This window comes from Mixophyes fleayi, chromosome 8 (genome assembly GCF_038048845.1).
Source record: "Mixophyes fleayi isolate aMixFle1 chromosome 8, aMixFle1.hap1, whole genome shotgun sequence".
NCBI classification, from domain to species: Eukaryota; Metazoa; Chordata; class Amphibia; order Anura; family Limnodynastidae; genus Mixophyes; species Mixophyes fleayi.
This window is the reverse complement of record NC_134409.1, coordinates 136,067,760-136,087,639: the sequence shown is the minus strand read 5'-3', so window position 1 is coordinate 136,087,639 and position 19,880 is coordinate 136,067,760. Positions and strand designations below refer to the sequence as shown.

The window sequence follows — 19,880 nt, the reverse complement described above, 5'->3', positions numbered from 1 at the left end:
AAGAAACACTTTTCTTCTTATAAAATGATAATCACTTGAGATGCAAGAGGAGGATGTAGAAAGCTGCATCGGAGTTTGAGATTTTTCGGAAGTCATTTGCTGCCAGTCAAAGGGAAGGTGAATCTTAAAAGAAATGACCAGTTAATCAAATAATAAAAATAGTATTCACCCCTTGACAAAAGGATGCTTTGCAACTATTTTATTACATTTGTTCTGCTCTATACGTACACAAAGCAGCTGAAAAACAATGTTCACTGAAGCAGGAGTTAAACAATGCACAAACCACTTCAGGAAACAGAGACTTGTTCATCAGGACATCTCAAAGCCGCACTACTACACCATAGGGTACTCTGTACTCTGCATAGTATTTTGTTAAGTGTTACCATAGAAAGCCATTATATTTCACTAAGCGATAACTATTTTGAACGCTGCTGGTCACATAGACCGTGGCTTGATACAAAGCTGCTCAGAAGGCGTACACGAGGCCATTCATTTATTATCACACCTGAGAACATTTTCAAGACTTTGCGGAATGCCAATGTCAAAGCCCTGAAGGATACAAGCATGCTTTCTAATAATCAGCTTCCCTGCAGCACGAAGGGTTAACTACTTTCCATAGAGCGACAACAATGTTGTAACAATGTAAAAAGAAATAAAAACACTATTCCTGGCAGCCAAGTCCTACTGAGTTGACAAGGGAAGGGAGGGGGGATGTAAAAGCTCAGACTAGTATCTTTTCAAACTGAATTCATACATGATGGCTTCAACCTCCAGCTCACAGGCAGAAACAACCTTATAAAATGTGACTATTTTGAATACCAGAATTCAGCAGAAAACTTTAAAATCGTTTACAAATCATCCATTTATCAACTGAAGAGTATTTATATTTGGAAAAACAAATTGTGCAGAGTTACCATGTCACAAGGTCCTAGCGACATGATAGGCAGGTTCAGGACACAAAAAGCCTGCTTCCACTGTGTGTACGTTACCAATACACCTTAATAACACTTGGACATGTCCAAACTTCCTCGTTGATGGCGAAGATAAGATTTATGCTGATTTATACTCGAGAGACCGACATAGGACCACAGGTAATGAGGGTGATTTCATGCAACATTTCAGCACTGTATATTGCGGTGCAGATTTATGGAAACGGCCAGAATAAAAGTGGATATTGCCGGTATATGCCATTTATTTCACAGATAGATGATAATACTCCAATAGGATCAGTGAATTAAACACATTCATTATCCAGAGTCCCTTTCCTTGCTCAGTGAATGCAGTGATCTGCTGGCGTCAGACAGACAATGACTGATCGCTCCTATGTGACGCGTCTCCTTTTGATAGAGAGTGATGTATTGGGGGAACATGGTTAGGGCTTTCAATGTCTTTAATAGGAAACCTTTGCATTTATAAAAGTTAGACACAAATGAATATCAGCGGACCTCTCCATTCATTAAACAAATCCTCGCATATGTATTTTTTTTATATTTTTTTTTAGAATAATGGACAGAGAATTTGCTTTCTAACATTTATTAAAATATCACCAGTATTCGTTAGAAGGAAGCACTGATCCCAGGTAAGGCAGAAGAGTAGGTATATGATTATCCTAAGAGCTGACGTGTGCTGTATATTGAGGGAACAGTGATCCAAATAAATAAAATACAAGAACGTGAGATGGCAGGTGAAGTTGGCCCTGCCCTATGAGCCAACAATCTAAGAGGTGTGGGGAACACTGGATACATAAGTTAGCAGAATACCAATTGTAGCTGGTGAAGGAAGCGTATGCAAGACAGAAGCATTATCAACCACCAATATTAATGCAGCCATTGGTGCAGATACCAGTGGTGTGGTAGAGACAGGGAAGGGTGGACACATGAAAGGTGGTGATCAGTACCGCTGGGCTTCTGAATTACTCTATGCACTTTCCACATGGTAAAATAACTTACCAGGGAACTTGTGTATAATTGAAACGCCCCCCCACAGCTATGGTGGGGAAATGTATCTAGTAAATTGCACACAGGGCTGCACAATGCTTGTTAATGTGCAGATATTAACTGCAGGGCTGTTCCTCTTTCCGAACGCCCTGAGACTTTACTCCATCCACAGATTTGTGCCAAGTTTCTACATTCCTTGCCTAGAATGACTTCCCGGGGAACGAGCATGGTGAATTGTCCTGTGTACGGCTTCATAGCGGATCTTTTACCTCTACTCTCCCTTCTACTAACCAGACCACCTCCCACCACTGCGGACTAAAAGCCTGCAGGAGAAAGGCGTATACATTCGTCATTTCATATAGCGAACCTCCCGCTACCACTTTCTCATTCAATTTATGTAATTACTTCCTCACCTGCTCACTGGCCAAGTGCTTTGATTGTCCATCCTCTGTTTCCGGCCTACTTTCATAACATATAATGTATGGATATGCACAAGTTCTATTGGCTGTGAAATAGTTCAAAAAAGTTTGTTTTTTAACTCTTTTGCGAAAATCTATATTTTTTTGCAATTGGCTGTTTTTTTAAGCAGAGGACTGGCTGATGCACTTTGCCTTGAGCCTTGGACAGAACTTACAATGCAACAGTCACCTGCACTAAGTGGCGGCAGTCATACTGTAGGCTGTAATAAAACTCAGTTCAGCCTCAGCGACGTCCCTACATCCTAGTGAGATGATTGTGGGCTGAACCATTCATGTTGTTTCAGCCAAACGGGCATTGTGTACAGGTAACAGGTGCTATATAAAATAGGCTTGGTACAGCCTGCTGCAATGGGAATACATGTCATTGCCTGACAAGACTTGCTGGGACTTGTACTGCAGATGGAGAGCAACAGGCTGCCTACCCCTGATTTACGATTTCAATGTGAGACATGGAGAAAGCCTGGAATATCCACACGGAGATAAATCTTTAAGATATAAACATGAATGAGAAAAAAAACAAAATCTATATATATATATTTTCACTTTTCTGTGCTGCTACAATATCCTCTTAAAGCTCTCAAAAAATGACTATATAAATATATCTGTATATGTCAGCTCCCAGCGGGCAATCTGTTAATGGGACGTGAAGATCTTTTTCACTCGCCTCTTCCTGAAACGTTTACATAGTTGAGAGATGGCAAAAAGAAAATTGGACTAAAAGCCATCCGTCTGTGAACTTGCAGAGATTGTTTGATGACTGATGGTGGTAAAGGGTTTGAGGGTTCCTATATTTGTCACAGGAATACATTATCTATGCCATTTCCACAATGCATCAGAACTGTTAAAAAACAAAACAAAAAAAAAAAACCCATATAAACTGCATATGTATTAACAACAGGTCACTCTACTTAATGTAAAGTAGCAGCTTATATCAAACAAACCGTCTATTCAATGTTTCAATTTAGTGTAGGGAATGAATGGCAATTGTGTGTGTGTATAATTATGTAGCTAAGTGCTAGAAACATTGTACCAGTAAGTGTACCTAGTAAAGAATAGCAAGGATGAGGATATACAGAAACTAGTCAGATGTTTACTTTCTTTGCATGGTAAGTGCAGTACTTTATGTATAGTGTAGGCTGTTATATCTTGTACATTATGTCCTGTATTGTAACAAGCATGTCTGATTATGTTTCAAGGTGTATTGTGCCATACAGTACACACTTGAATGCAATGTGTTATGTCTGGGGGGTTTTATGTATGCTTGTGAAAAATGTAGCTTTATTTTGCAATCACCAACAAACTAACCATTTTCACACACGGACAGAAAATGAAGTCACAGATTCAAAGATAACTGAGCAACAACAACAAAAATTGAAACAGTACGATTTTTGGACAACTTCAAAAACAGCCAGTAATGATGCCAAGTAATTAGCTGCACAAATCTTAATTAGCCAGCCTGAGGTTATAATACCTACAAGTCGCCCAAAGATATATTGGACAACAACAAAACAATCTACAAAAAGCAATAAGATACAGTATCGATTTTATTTTGCTTTTATGTGCTACAAAGCCCCACAGAGGTGAACGCAGAGCTCTGGTGTAAACGATCCACTCAGAAACATGAATCTGGAGCTTTACAGCGAAGACAACGGAGCAATACAGGACACAAGAAGAAAATCATTTTGTCAATCAAGAAAACAGCAGCTGTGTGGCACCGGTGCACATAGGTCCACGGAGCAGCGTTGCCCCTCGTTTACCAGAGCAGTGCAAAAACAGCTTTACTGACGCAAGCAAAAAGGGTGGAGGGGGGGCGCGCATTTTTAGAGGTATTCCTTGCTATGCCACTCTGCAACAGAAGTTGAACTTTGCACCAGCACAGAGCTGGCAATGATTGTGTCTCGTTCTACAATTATAAATCAAACCGGTCTGAGCCTCCATGATTCACAGCGGCGGAGGTAAATATCTAGGTACTGTTCAGAGCAACGTAATAATCACATACATAGAACACTGACACAGGGAATAAGAGACAGTCCCCGTGTCCTCAAACTCATGGCTATTATAAAGCCATATGAGGCCTAAGAATTATTTTGGTACATAAAGTGAGAGGTTTATTTTATTTAAAAAGGGTGATACTAATGTGAGAGGGGGGGTTGGGTCCCCAGTGAAAGGATAAGCTGCACTTCTCAGTGTTGTCACTGGTTCCTAGTGACTGGATAGGCTGCACTCTCAGTGATGTCACTGGTTCCTAGTGACTGGATAGGCTGCACTCTCAGTGATGTCACTGGTTCCTAGTGACTGGATAGGCTGCATTCTCAGTGAGGTCACTGGTTCCGAGTGACTGGATAGGCTGCACTCTCAGTGAGGTCACTGGTTCCTAGTGACTGGGTAGGCTGCACTCTCAGTGAGGTCACTGGTTCCTAGTGACTGGGTAGGCTGCACTCTCAGTGAGGTCACTGGTTCCTAGTGACTGGGTAGGCTGCACTCTCAGTGAGGTCACTGGTTCCTAGTGACTGGGTAGGCTGCACTCTCAGTGAGGTCACTGGTTCTTAGTGACTGGATAAGCTGCATTCTCATGAATATTAGTGCCGTCTCCATAACGTGCAGGGTGCGCTTTAAGCAAGAGGAGAGTAGTGGACCTAACAAAAAAGGAACATGTCAACATGCAGGGGCAATGTTCCGATATGATAGGGACATAGAACAGTGCTAATTATCCTGCAGGCTATCAACCAGGAGTAAATGATGGATGTACATTTGTAGATTTATTATCTCCAACAGAGGCACCGGATCCTCCAGTTCCTGCTTCGTCATGGACGAAAGATATTCATTAGGCAGCAACTCAGAACCAGTTTTAAATTTACGATTGAGGAGCAGTAACCTCTCTGCATTACATTTACTGTCTAAAAAGCAAATACCTCTTATTAAAATGTCATACCCCTCAGAGGAGGAATGTAATGGATGCCATAACAACCCAAACGAAATCACATTTCCTGAATTTCCATTATTTAGAATTATTGACCTAATGAAAGAGCTTCTAGCCTTCTCGTTGCTTCCTGTCCTTTCCTCCAAGATCTTGCAATTTGTCATCTTTTATCTCTCCAAACCCATAATCCATGCAGCCAAATCTGCAGAGTCTATAATAACTCTGCACCTATACAATGACATTAGTGACGATAGCAGAGCTCCTGTGATTCAGAAGGGTTATGAAATATTCAACCTACAACTGTGAGCTGCAAAATTTAAATAGGTTATAAGTTCAAGTTCCGCACGTTACTAATCTCCAATGCATTGTTCCTCATAACGGTCCGTCTTTATTGTCACAGATTCACGGTGATGTCCGCGGAGCAGCAACTGAATCTACCCCTAAGAATATTACACTGATATGAAGTTTTTGTTTTCTTCCGTGTTAAAAAGCTGTCTTTTAAAGATTTATAATTGATATAAATAAAAGGAATCGTTTAACCAATGGAACATTTGAATTTAGCCAACAGCTCAAAAACTAAAATAGAAAAGGAAACCATTTGATAAAACAATGCCCCTATAAAATGCACAATCATCAATTTCTATCCTTGCACACCTTTGACAACACAAAAATAAGGCACCTGAATGCTATATACATTGGGCAGATATACCAGGGAAATTCAAGAGAAACAAAAACATGAGAACAAGGTTGGGAGAGCCCTGCTCGAGAGACAGCATGCAGTCTAGTGGGGAGAGACCCCCACTAGACCCCTTAATATGGTATCATTGTATCCTCTTATTTTATTGTGACCCAACATCCCAGCAGCTATTTACTGCACAAGCTGTGGGACTGCCAATCAGAACAGAGACAGGAAGTCGGAATGCGAACACTGTGCAACAGGTGATAGGGTTACAGGGAATTGGGTTCTGTGCAATCACAAGGCTAACTATACTTCTTTTAAAAACTTAGTTTATGTTTTCCAATTTATTATTTAAAAACTTTCTTTTTGGACGAGATTTGGGAATATATGTTACTCCACAAGGTTTTCCATGCTGAAATACGTCCAACACGTGCTACAAAAAAAAAAAAAAAATCTGCCTGCTGTTGGCTTGTAGAGTCCTCGCTTTCCAGCAAAGGTGAAGAAATCATTCTGCAGATTTATATCTGCCCTGAGCTGTCATTCATTTATAAGGCTGTCCAGCTGGCAGAGCGAGAGCTGATCGCATCCCTCAGACACTTTACTGGGTAATACATCATGGGGGTTTTTTTTTTTTTTTTTTATAATGTGATCCAGCCCTGAAGCAAATAGACAAAACAAGCATTCAACACCAATTCATAAGGAGCCAAAAGCAATGCAATACGATGTCTTCTATCCACAGCAATTATTCAATACATGAATGTTTTAGGTCAACGGCTCATCACAAAGTAAGTTTCAGTAACCGTTCTCTGAACCAACCAGGGGGGAGGGGAAAAAAAAAAACAAAAACAAACTAGATCTAGCTGTATAAGGTAATATTGATATCATGCGATTAATGTTTTTAATTATTTGCCATTTTCTCCCTCTCTGCTTAGTTGACAGCTTCCTTCTAATGCCAGTGACATTCTATGTACAGCTGATTTGGGAGAAAGAATTTGCAAGGTTTTTTTTTTTGGTTTTTTTTTAAATAATAATAATTGAATGTAACAATGCATTGTGATATAGGTAATGGTTCAGAAAGATGGTGTTTTCATTTTGTGAATTTTGCTAGAATATTTTTTTTAGAGTTCAATTTGCTATGAGCAAAATCATTTCTCTGCAGTTACTTCTAGAACAGTATCCATCAAGGAAAATACATAGATTATTAGAGGTGAAATGTGTTGATTGAGTTTCATTAGTCAACAACTACTTTGACAATCATCAGAATTGTCACAGCAGAAGGAGATGAATGTGCTGATCATGTAGAAGGCAGTGACCTGTCCACTTATTTGATTGTGATAATGTGGATAAAGCTGCAAGTGACATGATATGAGGAGGGTAATGGAGGCAGCAGGAGGCCACAGACTGAGAGTTATATAGTGGAAGGAGCAGGGTCCCCCAGCAGCACAGAGTATATCAGGAGATTAGTGATGTGTTAGTGAGGACAGGGCTGCATGTGACAGGGGCAGTGACATGATGTGAGGAGGGTAATGGAGGCAGCAGAAAGCCACAGAGTGAGAGTTATATAGTGGAAGGAGCAGGGTCCCCCAGCAGCACAGAGTACATGCAATTATCTTTTCTATTAGATAATTACACTTTGAAAGAAGGAAAGACAGTCAGAGGGTAGGAGAACAGGAGAAAGAATATGCCAAGTGAATGGAAATCTGTTTTTCTGTTGTGAAGAGACAATGTCTGTGTATATCCTTCCAATGGATCTCTACAAAAGCCACACAGCAGCCGGGTCTGTCTATAAAATATCTTGCTTTAATTCCTCATGGAGCCTAACTCAGGTCTAACAGACAACATACATCAGGAACAGAACAGCTGCAGTTTCCAACAACAAAACAATACAAAATAAGACTTCTGACTTAATAGAGATAATTGTGTTCTCTATCATTCTAGAGTTAAACATGCATATAAATTAAAACACAATATGTGTACAGGGTCCATTTAAGAATAAAGCTTTCAGAAACAACTTTTTCGTTCAATTGTTCAGGATACATAAAATCCATGGATAAGGATAAGTTTAAATGATTACACTTCCAGAAAGATATATACCAGACCTACAGCCTGCCAATTACTTTTATGCTGGATGAATAAATAATTTGCTCTAGCTTTGTTAATGTATTACAAAGCCGCTCAGATTTACCGGTGCATTAAAATGCAAACCCAAATTGTGCTCGGGGCATTGACCTTAATTTTTTGGCCTTTACGCAAGAACCAGGTCGATTCAAGCTGGCTGGTTGAAGGGAAAGTTAATGCAAGTGGTTTGGAAAAAAAGGAAGAAAGACAATTCAGACACAAGACCAGTAGCACACTGCACCCAAAACCACACTTCAGTAAAACGTAATAATTCAGCAAGCTGACATTTAATATAAACCTCCCCCCACTTTCTGTGTGGGTGAGCAGCAAATGTTGGAGGATTCCATTTGTTTGTAGTGAAGAAATAAAATCACTTTATTTACAAGGGAAAGATCAATTCTCAAGCTGCAACGTGTCGGACAGGTGAACATTGTAAACAAATACACTATAAAAACCCGCAGGGAAAAAAAAAGAAAAGCTAATCAATACCCTGTGATGTGTGTTGCATCGAGGACTCGCAAGTTTTACTGCCTCGCAAAAACTAAATCAATCTGAGCCAGGGACCCAGACCAGGATTCTGTCGAAAGATTTCATTTGTTTGCAGAGAGGAAACAAAATTAGATTATGCAGCGATCTGCATAATTCGATATGTAAATGTACAGATGCTTAACCTCAAAACAAAATGCAATCAAAAAATAAATGCTTTAGTTGTGCCCAAAGCACTGTGTACCTTCTTTCAGACGGATTTAACAATCGCTGAAAAATGTTTCCAAACAACAAATAGGTCTGATTAACATTAAACACATATTAAACAAAGAAGAAAAAAGCTGAAATGAAGCCCATCTAGGACAGTAGGCAGAATGATCAAGAACGGCATTTTATTGCCCTGTTCAATTGTGGTATCAGTGTTCTCTATTGAAAATCACATAGCCATTTAAATATTAAAAAGGATATATTTCATGTGGATGTTGTTTCATAAAATACAATTAGAAAATACAGTCTGCATGGCAATCTCTCTCTCTCTGTCTCCAAGATCCAGCTAGAATAAAAATCTTTACATAGACAATGCCACCACCACCGGCAACGAGCCTCATACATACGTAGAAGGACTTTGTGCACAATACAGCTATACTGGGATAAGTTCACCTTCCAACGTCAAGGCATCTCCTGTAGGCGAGTCCCTAGCCTGTGTAACAACAAGTGTACTTAGGATTGACGTTGGCAGGAGAGCTTATCCCAATATAGCTATATTGGACCCGAATCATTAAGACCCATAAATACCAATACGCATCGCATTTTGGGTAAAATCATTCTGCACATGTCCAGAAACAAACCAAACGCCAGAGAACACAGCAACATCCAATTCGTGTTTGAGCGCAGAACCCTTACATAAGCCTACGATTTCAGGGGCAGAAAGGGGTCTGGAATGGGCGTATGCACGTAAGCAATGTACAGCGAGGACGTGCCAAGCTCCAGCGCACGCCGCAGCGTCTGATTCAAGCTTTGGGCATCGTGTACGCGTTTTTCAGTCGTATCACTTGCACCAGCTACAGGCCGGGTGTAAGTGCTGATTACTAGCAATGATGGCTGTGTATACAGCTAGAACATGTGTCTTATGTACAGTAGACATTAATAACATCCTAATAAATGTATTCTACGGAAAAATTAAAAACAAAAATTGCTTTTAATCTTTTGGGACTTTATATTCCACATATGTATTAGACGTATCCTGTGGTGTATTGTTTGTTAGAGCAGAGGGGCCCTAGACCCATATTCATCACCAGATGTATCTTCACATACGCACCTTGTTGAATACAGATGTGCGTGTACCTAATGTGTGCGTACCTGATGTGTGTGTATTTAATAAAAAAAATAAACGCACATTAAGTTCGTTTTGCTTGCTTTAATGAATCAGGGCCATTGAGCACAACTTTCTCCTACTTATGTATAAGCTTACACAGTAATTTATATATTGTGTTACAGCACCGGATATCTTTTGGTTTCACATACACAGTGGCAGCATTGTCTCAAATGATTGTATTCACTTGTACACATTTCATTTATTTAAATGGGCGGTACCTTGGTTTCACCGATTTCCAATGAGCCTTATGCAATGTATTATAATAAATGGAGAACTGTACGTACATACCTTTTCGGGGTGTAGCATTTACCCCCTTCCGAAATCTCCAGTGGTACTGCCATGCACTCCTCTATGTTTTATGGAAGTAGATGCACACAAGTGTGGAGCATTGACAGCCCCAGTAGCAGAGAGGAGAGTAGCACTGGACAATTCAAGCCTTAAGGAGGGTGGGGGGGGGGGGCTCGAGCTTGGCACGAACACCACAGTTAAACAAACTTTAAGTTTAGGGATGGAGTTTGTCTTTAATACTGGCTGCAAAGAAATCCTGAAAGAATGATTATTTGTCCAGGAATTCTGGCCCACTTGCTCTACCTTTACATCTATATTTACGTACATTCCGTTTTTGCAACAGTCATTTTCCTCTTTCCTAGTTTCAAGAAAGGTGGTCTCATTTTAATACATAATACTGATCTCACAATCATTCGTGTTCCTGCCATCCAGACTATCCAAGATTTATTAGCGGAAGCCAACAAAGTATGAGGGCATTATCTGATTGTTATGTAGTGCTGCCTATTACTAGTTATTACTCAGTGCGGCACCAAATTTATTACTAGTAAAGGGGGATCTGGACAATGTCTCCGTGTAATCAGAGTAACACACATGGACAGTTCTATCAGTAAACAAATGACATGTATTAGTAGTCAGAAGAGAGGAGGGATTGGAGAAATCTCTGTAAAACATGGTACAAGGCAACACTGAAAGGATTATTATTATGTACTAAAGGAAGAGATAAAAAAGGACTAATCTGCAAATGCTGGAAAGTACACGTTAGTACCTGCGAATATCTGAAAACGTTCACCGTTATGTGCACAGAAGCGCTCGTTTTTCTTGATGAAAGATGTCAGCGCACTTTGGGATAACAGGGGAAAGCTTCGTGCTTCTATAGGGGGGTCCGTAAACTACAGTGACCCAGGGGAGGACCTGTCAATGTTCGAATGATGCTCTTCTGGTCCCAAATCCGAGGACAGGAGAGCAGCAGAACTAGCGGTCCCCTGGGTAACTCTCTAGGTCAGTGAGCTCCAGCTGCCGAAGCTGTATCCTCGGGGTCTATCCCCTAAACTCCTGGAGCAGAGCGTTGCTTGTGCTAGACCCAGGTGACCAAGCTCCAAGTCCGAGCAGCAGAGCCAATAATTAGAAACAACCCCCTTCCACTACAATGTAAGACAACCAGGTTGACATTCACGGATGGACAAGGGGGTTAGCCTGGATTGGTTAAGGTGGCCTACCTAACCCCAGATCTATATAAAAAGGAGGCAGGCCATCCAATAAATAAAAAGGAGGCAGGCCATCCAATAAACATAACTCCTGCTTGTTCTTGTGATACCGCCTGTCCCTGTACCATTGCCTTTCTATGACCAGCAGATTGAAGCTCACACTTTAATCCGTCCTCCGGCTGTTCTGCATTGAGCAGCTACACATTGCCCAACAAATGTGAACGAATCCAGGTGCCTTGGAAGAGACCCTGTTACCACCTACTCCTGGGGGAGCCCAAAGTTTCTGGGCGAATGGACGCCGGAGGTCGGTGAGTTAGATTCGCTAAGAGGCGTCAGGAGGAGCGGCCAGCGACAACTAGTTGTTTAACACCAGCAAAACCCCAGAGTGGGGTGGTATCAAAGACCAATATTTATTTTTCCAACAATCCACCTTGACCTCCAGTCTATTGCATTGTGGGAGGATTATCCACATGAATAGGATTGACAGGAGGTGTCTGCTGGAAATAAGTGGATTATGGGCGAGTCAAACAATGACAATTCTACTGAATGGTGAGCTCTGCAGACTAACACCTTCATAGAAAACAGGTAGAATGTTATAACAACATATCATATATTCATCCCTCACTAGTACATTACATAATACTAAACAATAGACAATCACAAGAAGAAAAAAATGGGGTTAGCAATCCTCCTCACATTATTTGTCCTGTCACTGCCAGCTCTATTGGTATTCTACATAATATCATCATCAATATATATATACATACATATACATACATACATACATATACATACATATACATACATACATATACATATACATACATATATATACATACATATACATACACATACATATATATACATACATATATATATACATACATATACATACACATACATATACATACATACATATACATACATATACATACATACATATACATACATACATATATATATATACATACACATACATATATATACATACACATACATATATATACATACATACACATACATATATATACATACACATACATATATATACATACATACATACATATACATACATACATATATACATACATATACATACATACATATACATACACATACATACATATATACATACATATATACATACATACATATATATATATATATATATATACATACATACATACATACATACATACATACATATATACATATATACATACATACATAGCCACTAATTCCGCAGCGCCGTACAGAGAACTCACTCACATCAGTCCCTGACCCATTGGGGCTTACAGGCTAAATTCCCTAATATACACACACTAACACACAGACAGACAGAGACTAGGGTCAATTTATGATAGCGCCCAATTAACCTACCAGTATGTTTTTGGAGTGTGGGAGGAAACCAGAGCACCCGGAGGAAACACACGCAAACACAGGGAGAACATACAAACTCCACACAGATAAGGCCATGGTCAGGAATTGAACTCATGACCCCAGTGCTGTGAGGCAGAAGTGCTAACCACTGAGCCACCGTGCTGCACATATTATGCCGTTGTATTTTAGTGAGTGTATCATACATAACTGAGGTTGGCAGAAGACCGTTGGAAGCAAATTAGAGATTAATGTGACAGAGACAACGATAATGGCATGCTACATAATACCCCCAAACATATGCATCTCATATATTCATATATATATATATATATATATATATATATATATATATATATATATATATATATATATATATATATATATATATATATATATATATATATATTTATTTATTTTGTTTCCACCCTACCCTCTGATGAGGGCAGGACAAGCAGACCGCACGTGTCAGAAACAAGATACTAGAAGGAAGCGTTGGCGGACAGAAGTTCCTACTTTATAGGAGGCTCAACAGAAACCTGAAATGTCAGCTTTGGTAATAAATAATTGAGACGATTATAGAGAACTTCCATTGTATAAACTTGTTTAAATCCCCCAAAAGGCCATGCATAGGTATCTGAAAGGATAAATCACATACAGGTTCTGCCCTCCCTGCATAACTCTATCCCCAGAACGGTGAAACATCTGGAGACTGTTGCAGCTGAAGAGAATCAATACGGGATATAGAAAATTATACCCTTCACTGTAAGAATGTTGTGTATGAATCACACTTTAAAAGTAGGGGAGAGGTGAGACGGATGCAACCAAAATATGAAATGTATGGATATCAAGCGTTACAAAACACAGAACATATTATTCTTACACAAAAGATGTTTTTTTACACTCTTGTAGGCCACAACATGCATCTGTACTAAGGGAAGTGTCAATCCTGATCAACAGAATACACCAAAAGCAGAAACCAGAGAGGTTAGACTGACGTACCTGGCAGTGACGTAGGTTCTCACCAGCTCGTCCAGTATCCGGTTATTCCGTAACTCAGGCTCTGTGACCGTCTACGAAATAAGGGACGCAACATTCAGTGTATAATCAGACCCTGCATAGAGGCGAGCTCTGCAAATACGTATGCTGGCGTTACATAATTACAAAGATAGTAATGGAGTCAAGTATTAGAGAATTCAACGTTTTCCCCCAATGTTAATCACAGACAATAACATTTTTCATTTGCAATAAAACTGCTATGAAAAAATGAAAGCAAATATAATTTTTAATGATAATGTCTTTCATGGGTAGCACAGTGACTCAGTGGTTAGCACGGTGGCTTAGTGGTTGGCACATCTGCCTCACAGCACTGGGGCCATGGACTTATCTGTGTGGAGTTTGTATGTTCTCCCCGTGTTTGCGTGTGCTTCCTCCGGGTGCTCCGGTTTCCTCCCACACTCCAAAAACATACTAGTACATTAAATGGACGCTATCAAAATTGACCTTAGTCTCTCTCGGTCTGTGTGTATGTTAGGGGATTTAGACTGTAATCTCCAATGGGGCAGGGAATGATGTGAGCGAGTTCTCTGTACCGCGCTGCGGAATTAGTGGCGCTGATGATGATTATTTTTAAGCACTTTTGCCTGCAAATTAAGGGGGGAATTTAATTGCATGCAGGTTTTTTTGTTTGTTTGTTTGTTTTAACACCTTGTTAAGTCATTTTAACACCGTTTTCATTAATTTTGGAGCAGGTTAACCTTACACGATATTCAATTACATTTTTAACGCACCATTTTTTATTTATTTTTTTGCTCAAAAGGTCCTATCGCGGACAAGTTGATGATCCATTGAAATAATAGGGAGGGAGAAAGTGAGAAGCGTTAAAAGCTATTCAATTATTTTTTAACGCTGCGCGGTAAACTGTCAAATCTCCAGTTTTGTCTCACACCTCTCATGGCTGTGCAAAAAAAAAAAACATACGAAAACTATTGAAGTCATGTAATATAAAAAAAAGAAACATTATGTTTCTCACATGAAGGTGATTTTTTACAAAAAGCATGCAAAAACACAATAATCACTAATATATTTATGCATGTACCAATATGTATGTACTAATGTGTTTTGTCATGATATAGATTGTATAGTTTAAAAAAAGTTGTTTTTTTTATTATAGATGACCTAAAAATTCGCAAGCACCAATGACTAACGCGTGGGGGGGCTGCCCTACCTGTTTTTAAATTGAATTGGACGATTTTTTTACGCTAATAAACTGTCGCGCCAGCGGGTCAAAAAAATAAAAATATTTAACTTGGCGATAAAAAAACCCCCAAAAAAAACAAACAAACAAAAAAAACAACGGGGTCAATTGAATTCCCCCCTAATCTATTTTTGTTAAAATATGAATACATATAATGAAAGGGGCCTGGTCTTAAATAAGAATGGTAAAATAGGATTAGGAATTAGTTTATTATTTGGTAACACACAAGCAGTTTCCAAAGAGCGGCTCCTAGGGAATCGTCCTAAATTGCATGAATCTCCAAGTTTTGGCTATCAACCCTTAATCCCTATTCTCGGAAATAAAAATGTATTAGAACACATAAGCGTACATTATATAGAACAACATAGTTTAGTTTAAATAACAAACATTTCCACATTTGGTAAAGCAGCTTAAAGCATTTTACCAAGTGGCTGAGAAGGAAGGGGGGTGTGAGCATAAGGACCAACCAGATGCCACAATCTCTGTAGCTCAGTTTCTGATTGGTTTTCCAGCTGACACTCCTCCACGGAATCACACATCCCCTCCATTTTCAGCCAATGGTGCGAGACTAAACATGGACCCCCAAGAAAACCAGTTGCAAGGGGCAGGTCAGTGGTTCTAGCTGTTAAATGCAACTATTTCTGTCAACAACCTTTAAAGAAATCATAAAAGATTGCCTAGTTTTACTCAAGACAAGGTGAAAATACTGATATTTAAAGAATTAGTTGCTGAAACCGTTATGAGTGCAAAAAAAAGTAAAAAGAGAATTTGCTAATAATTATTATACTGGGGACCTGTGATGCTTGCAGTTTCTCTCTGCACAGAGAGAGTATCGCATGCATTTCTGATGAGTGTTGCTCACATAAGGAAGCAATTAACATAGAAAAATGTTTCCGGAACATTTCCAAATTTACCGGGAGACCAACACAATTGCCCCTGGAGCACACTATCAAATCATCATCATTTCATACATGAAGAGGGGGGGAAACTAAGCCGTGTTCCCTGAGAAGCGTTATGCATGGCAATGATTTGTCCTCTGCCGCACGTCACCTTCAATAACTTCATGGCTGCAGCTAACTCGCAGTGACGCCGCCACGTTGTCAAGGGTTAAAAATTCAGGTTTGTTTTAAAGCGTCTGTACTTCCGGCAATCAGAATCGGAACGCTGCAATTCTACGAGAAAAGTGTGTAAGTGGGAAGCAATAGTCACTCACAGAAAATTTTGAAAAACAAATGTATCCTTAATGGGGGGAAAGTAGAACACATTTTACAAATCAGTACACTCAAGATGTTGAATTTTTCAACATCGTAACATAACACTGCGCCTGCATTTCAAGAAAATCTTGCCTGTTTAATGAACAGCACATTTGTTATAAATATATCTGCTTTTATAGTGCACATTTTGTACATCACTGAAATATAGGTTTGAGCAGGAATTACCCAACACCGGTCCCTATGATCCCTAATCCTTTTACACGTTCAGCACCAAAGAATATTTTATTGCCTCGTGATAGGATAGTATTTCACACTTTTGCAATGTGTCGGTTAATTTGAGAATAATTCTTCAACGACTTTGTGATTGACTGTGTACAACGATTACAGGGTGAAGACCACAAATGAATGGTTCCTGGATGCAGAGCTGGTACCGGAAGCATCTGGGTTTCCGGTATAGTTATATATAGATGGTTTACGTGTACAGACAGCATGCAGACGCAGGCTGCGCAGAGACACATTGCAATATGGACGAATGACCACGTTGGACAGGGGTGCCAGGTCCTACAACCTGCCTGGTCAAATAATGACCCCACGGAGCTTTGAACATCATCGCCAATTTTCTGCCATTAACTGATCCTATCAAATAGACCGAATTGGCCGACACAAGGGAAAAATACAAATCAGAAAGAGGAAATTTAATGATCTCCCCAGCTGTTCTTACTGGTCACATTACTCTTGGAGCCCAACAGAGTCTTACTATATAAGAATAAACCATGGTTTATCCTCCCAGTCCGTGTAGAATAGGCCTCACTATCTCATATATATGCCACCGAGATCACGGAACACTAATGTATGATCGATCTCACTGAGCTGAAGGCGTATTGCATCATAATTAGCTTTGTCACACATCGTTCAGCAAGTAGTTAGATGCTGAATTAAACAGAATGAACATAGTCCATCTACATTTTCTCCAGAGTGCAGTTAATCCTCCGTCATTATCAGACTGGAAATGCAGATAGGCGTTGTGTCATTTACTAGCAGTACGTCTGTCACCTGAGCGCAATCTATATGATCTATAAACACATCCAATATTATGTTACTGTGCTGAGTGATCACAGGTGATTAAATGACAGGAGGCAGCAGAGTAACTTCTACTTCTCCAGATAACCAACTGCGTAATGCACTTATATAAAAGACGGTCGTTTGTACACAGTCGTTTTCATTCACATATCCCTTCATACATAATAAAAGACTGACACTAAAGAGAAAAGAATTCACATTACACAGGGCTGTTTTAGCTCCGTGGGAAACCAGTCGTACTTCCTGAAATCTATCGCAACAAATTCTGCTCAAATGTACTCACCAAGGGATTAAAGCAAATTAAAAAAAAACTGTTCGTAAGCAGGGACTAAGAACAGTGGTTGTATTATGTGAAATCCTCCCCCCTCCTTAAGGTAAAGATAGGATCATTCACAAAGTTATGTATTATTAGTATTAACACGTTTTTATATAATGCCAGCATATTATGTAGCGATTTACTATTGCACATCGAAAACATTATTTCATTATTTACCGTTCTACAGTTTGGTAGGTTAGGTTAAATGACTGCTATCAAAGTGTGTGTTTGTGTTAGGGAATTTAGACTGTAAGCTCCAATGGGGCAGGGACTGATGTGAGCGAGTTCTCTGCACAGCGCTGCGGAATTGGTGGCGCTATATAAATAGCGGATGTTAATTCAGTTCTCACTACAAGTGGTTACAGAGCGGCAGCCATTTTGTATGCTCGGTCATATTCGACCAAAGAGCCGCATGCCTCAGCGAGCTGACAGACTGCAGAATTATTGGTTCAGCTCACAAAATGGCTGCCTCCACTGTAACTAGGTGATGGGTCAGTGAGAAATAGGCCTGGAGCTGTACAGTCCAGTAACAAACAGGCATTGATTCCTTAAGTTGAGGTATTTTTGATGGTGGACACGAGGGAAGAAGTCAATAAAATGGGCCTATGTTCTCTATAAACAGGTATAGCCTCAAGAGCTTGGAAAGTTGGGAAACACCGTTCTAAAAGTGATAAATTAAAAAGGACATTAGAAAAATCTAGAACATACCGTACAACAGGTGGGACACTGCGTCTTGTACGACAGGAACTTCCGGATGCAGAGAGAACAGTCTGTAAACAGAATAACAAGTCATTATGGCAGAAAATCAGCACATTGTGTGCCCACCTGACTGAAAGAAAGCTCAGATAGACGGAGAAGCGTTAGATCAGCTAAATAACATGTCTGAGCACCAACGTGTCATTACTTCTCTCAAAACACGTACCCACCACAGTGGTCCCAGAGGATCCTTCCTCACACTAACTACTGGAATGGAATTTAGTGAACACCAAAACCCCTTTAGTGGAGTTGTCATTGATTCAATATGCCCCCAGGTAAGCCCCCACCCTTGTACCTCAAGCGGAGGGACTCAAACTCGTTCCTTTTCCCTATAGACACTCTGCAGCCTGTCCAAGGCTCCATCACAGAGCTCTGTTCTACAGTTAGAGAGAGACCAAGTTCTTGGAAGCCCTTTTTGGTCTAAGTCAGTGACACAATTTACCAGGGACAGGTAGAAATCTCTTTAATGCTTTGCTACTTAAATTTACATATTGCGTTCTTCATTTCTACAGGCAAAATTGCAAATGTCCAAGATTTTTTTTTTTTTCCCTTATTAGACAAATCCATCAAATTTACAGGAAGCAAGAAAAAAAAGGCGGTGGAATACCATTGGTTTATCCGTACACAGGGTCACAGGACTACTTTAAATGTGAAAAGTTCTTAACCACCCACCAATAAAGATGTAAAAAGCGTGTTTGCACTTCAACACGACTGTTTGAACAACTCTTTATTTTCATCTTCATGCTTAAAAATATCTGTGCAGAACTCTAAAGCCTTCTAGGTCTCAGTCTTACGGAGTTTCACTAAGACTCTCGGATGACATACACTATTAAGTCTTTTGCTACCAGAGGTCTGTTCGGATTCTGCACCTCTGGTGACCATTTCATCTTCAAAGAGAATTTTTTTTTTGTCAATACCCAAGTTAAATGCATGACAGATAGGACTTTATTAAATTAAATAGCAAAAATAACAAAAACAATATATATTTTTCCCCACAGGCATACATACACAGAATCAATTTAAGCAAAAATATAGACTTCTCATTGCATTTTTCAACTTAAAATGTTTAAGAATACCAGATATGTGTATATAAAGTTCATATGTAAAACATTCCTGGGGAGGAGGGTTTAGACTGGTCTATCATGGACACTGGTATGAAATCTGGCCTGTCATATATGTATATTTACCATGACTATTGGAAAACCACTGGATCATGAGTTTCTTGCAACACACAAACAGCACTGGTAAGACAGACAACGCCACTCCGCACCCTGGGTAAATTTCTCCCCCTTCGCCAACACTGACACCTTGCTCCATAAACATATTTGCTTTGGTGCTGCCTCACTAACAGGATATGCTGCAATAATAAATATCTCACGCATGCAGAAATAGT

General features: G+C 39.7%; 1 protein-coding gene across 4 annotated transcripts in view; it reads right to left on the bottom strand.

The window, feature by feature from the left end:
* RAD18 (RAD18 E3 ubiquitin protein ligase) overlaps window positions 1-19,880 on the bottom strand; it is a 181,043-nt gene that overhangs the window by 138,841 nt on the left and 22,322 nt on the right. For 3 of the 4 annotated variants that reach the window (XM_075183735.1, XM_075183736.1, XM_075183737.1), the window contains exons 3-4: window positions 18,440-18,501; window positions 13,867-13,937 (exon numbers count right to left, since the gene is read on the bottom strand). In XM_075183735.1, coding sequence (XP_075039836.1) covers window positions 13,867-13,937; window positions 18,440-18,501 — 133 coding nt within the window. The remainder of the gene's footprint in view (window positions 1-13,866; window positions 13,938-18,439; window positions 18,502-19,880) is intronic. The other variant, XM_075183738.1, reaches the window with a different exon arrangement.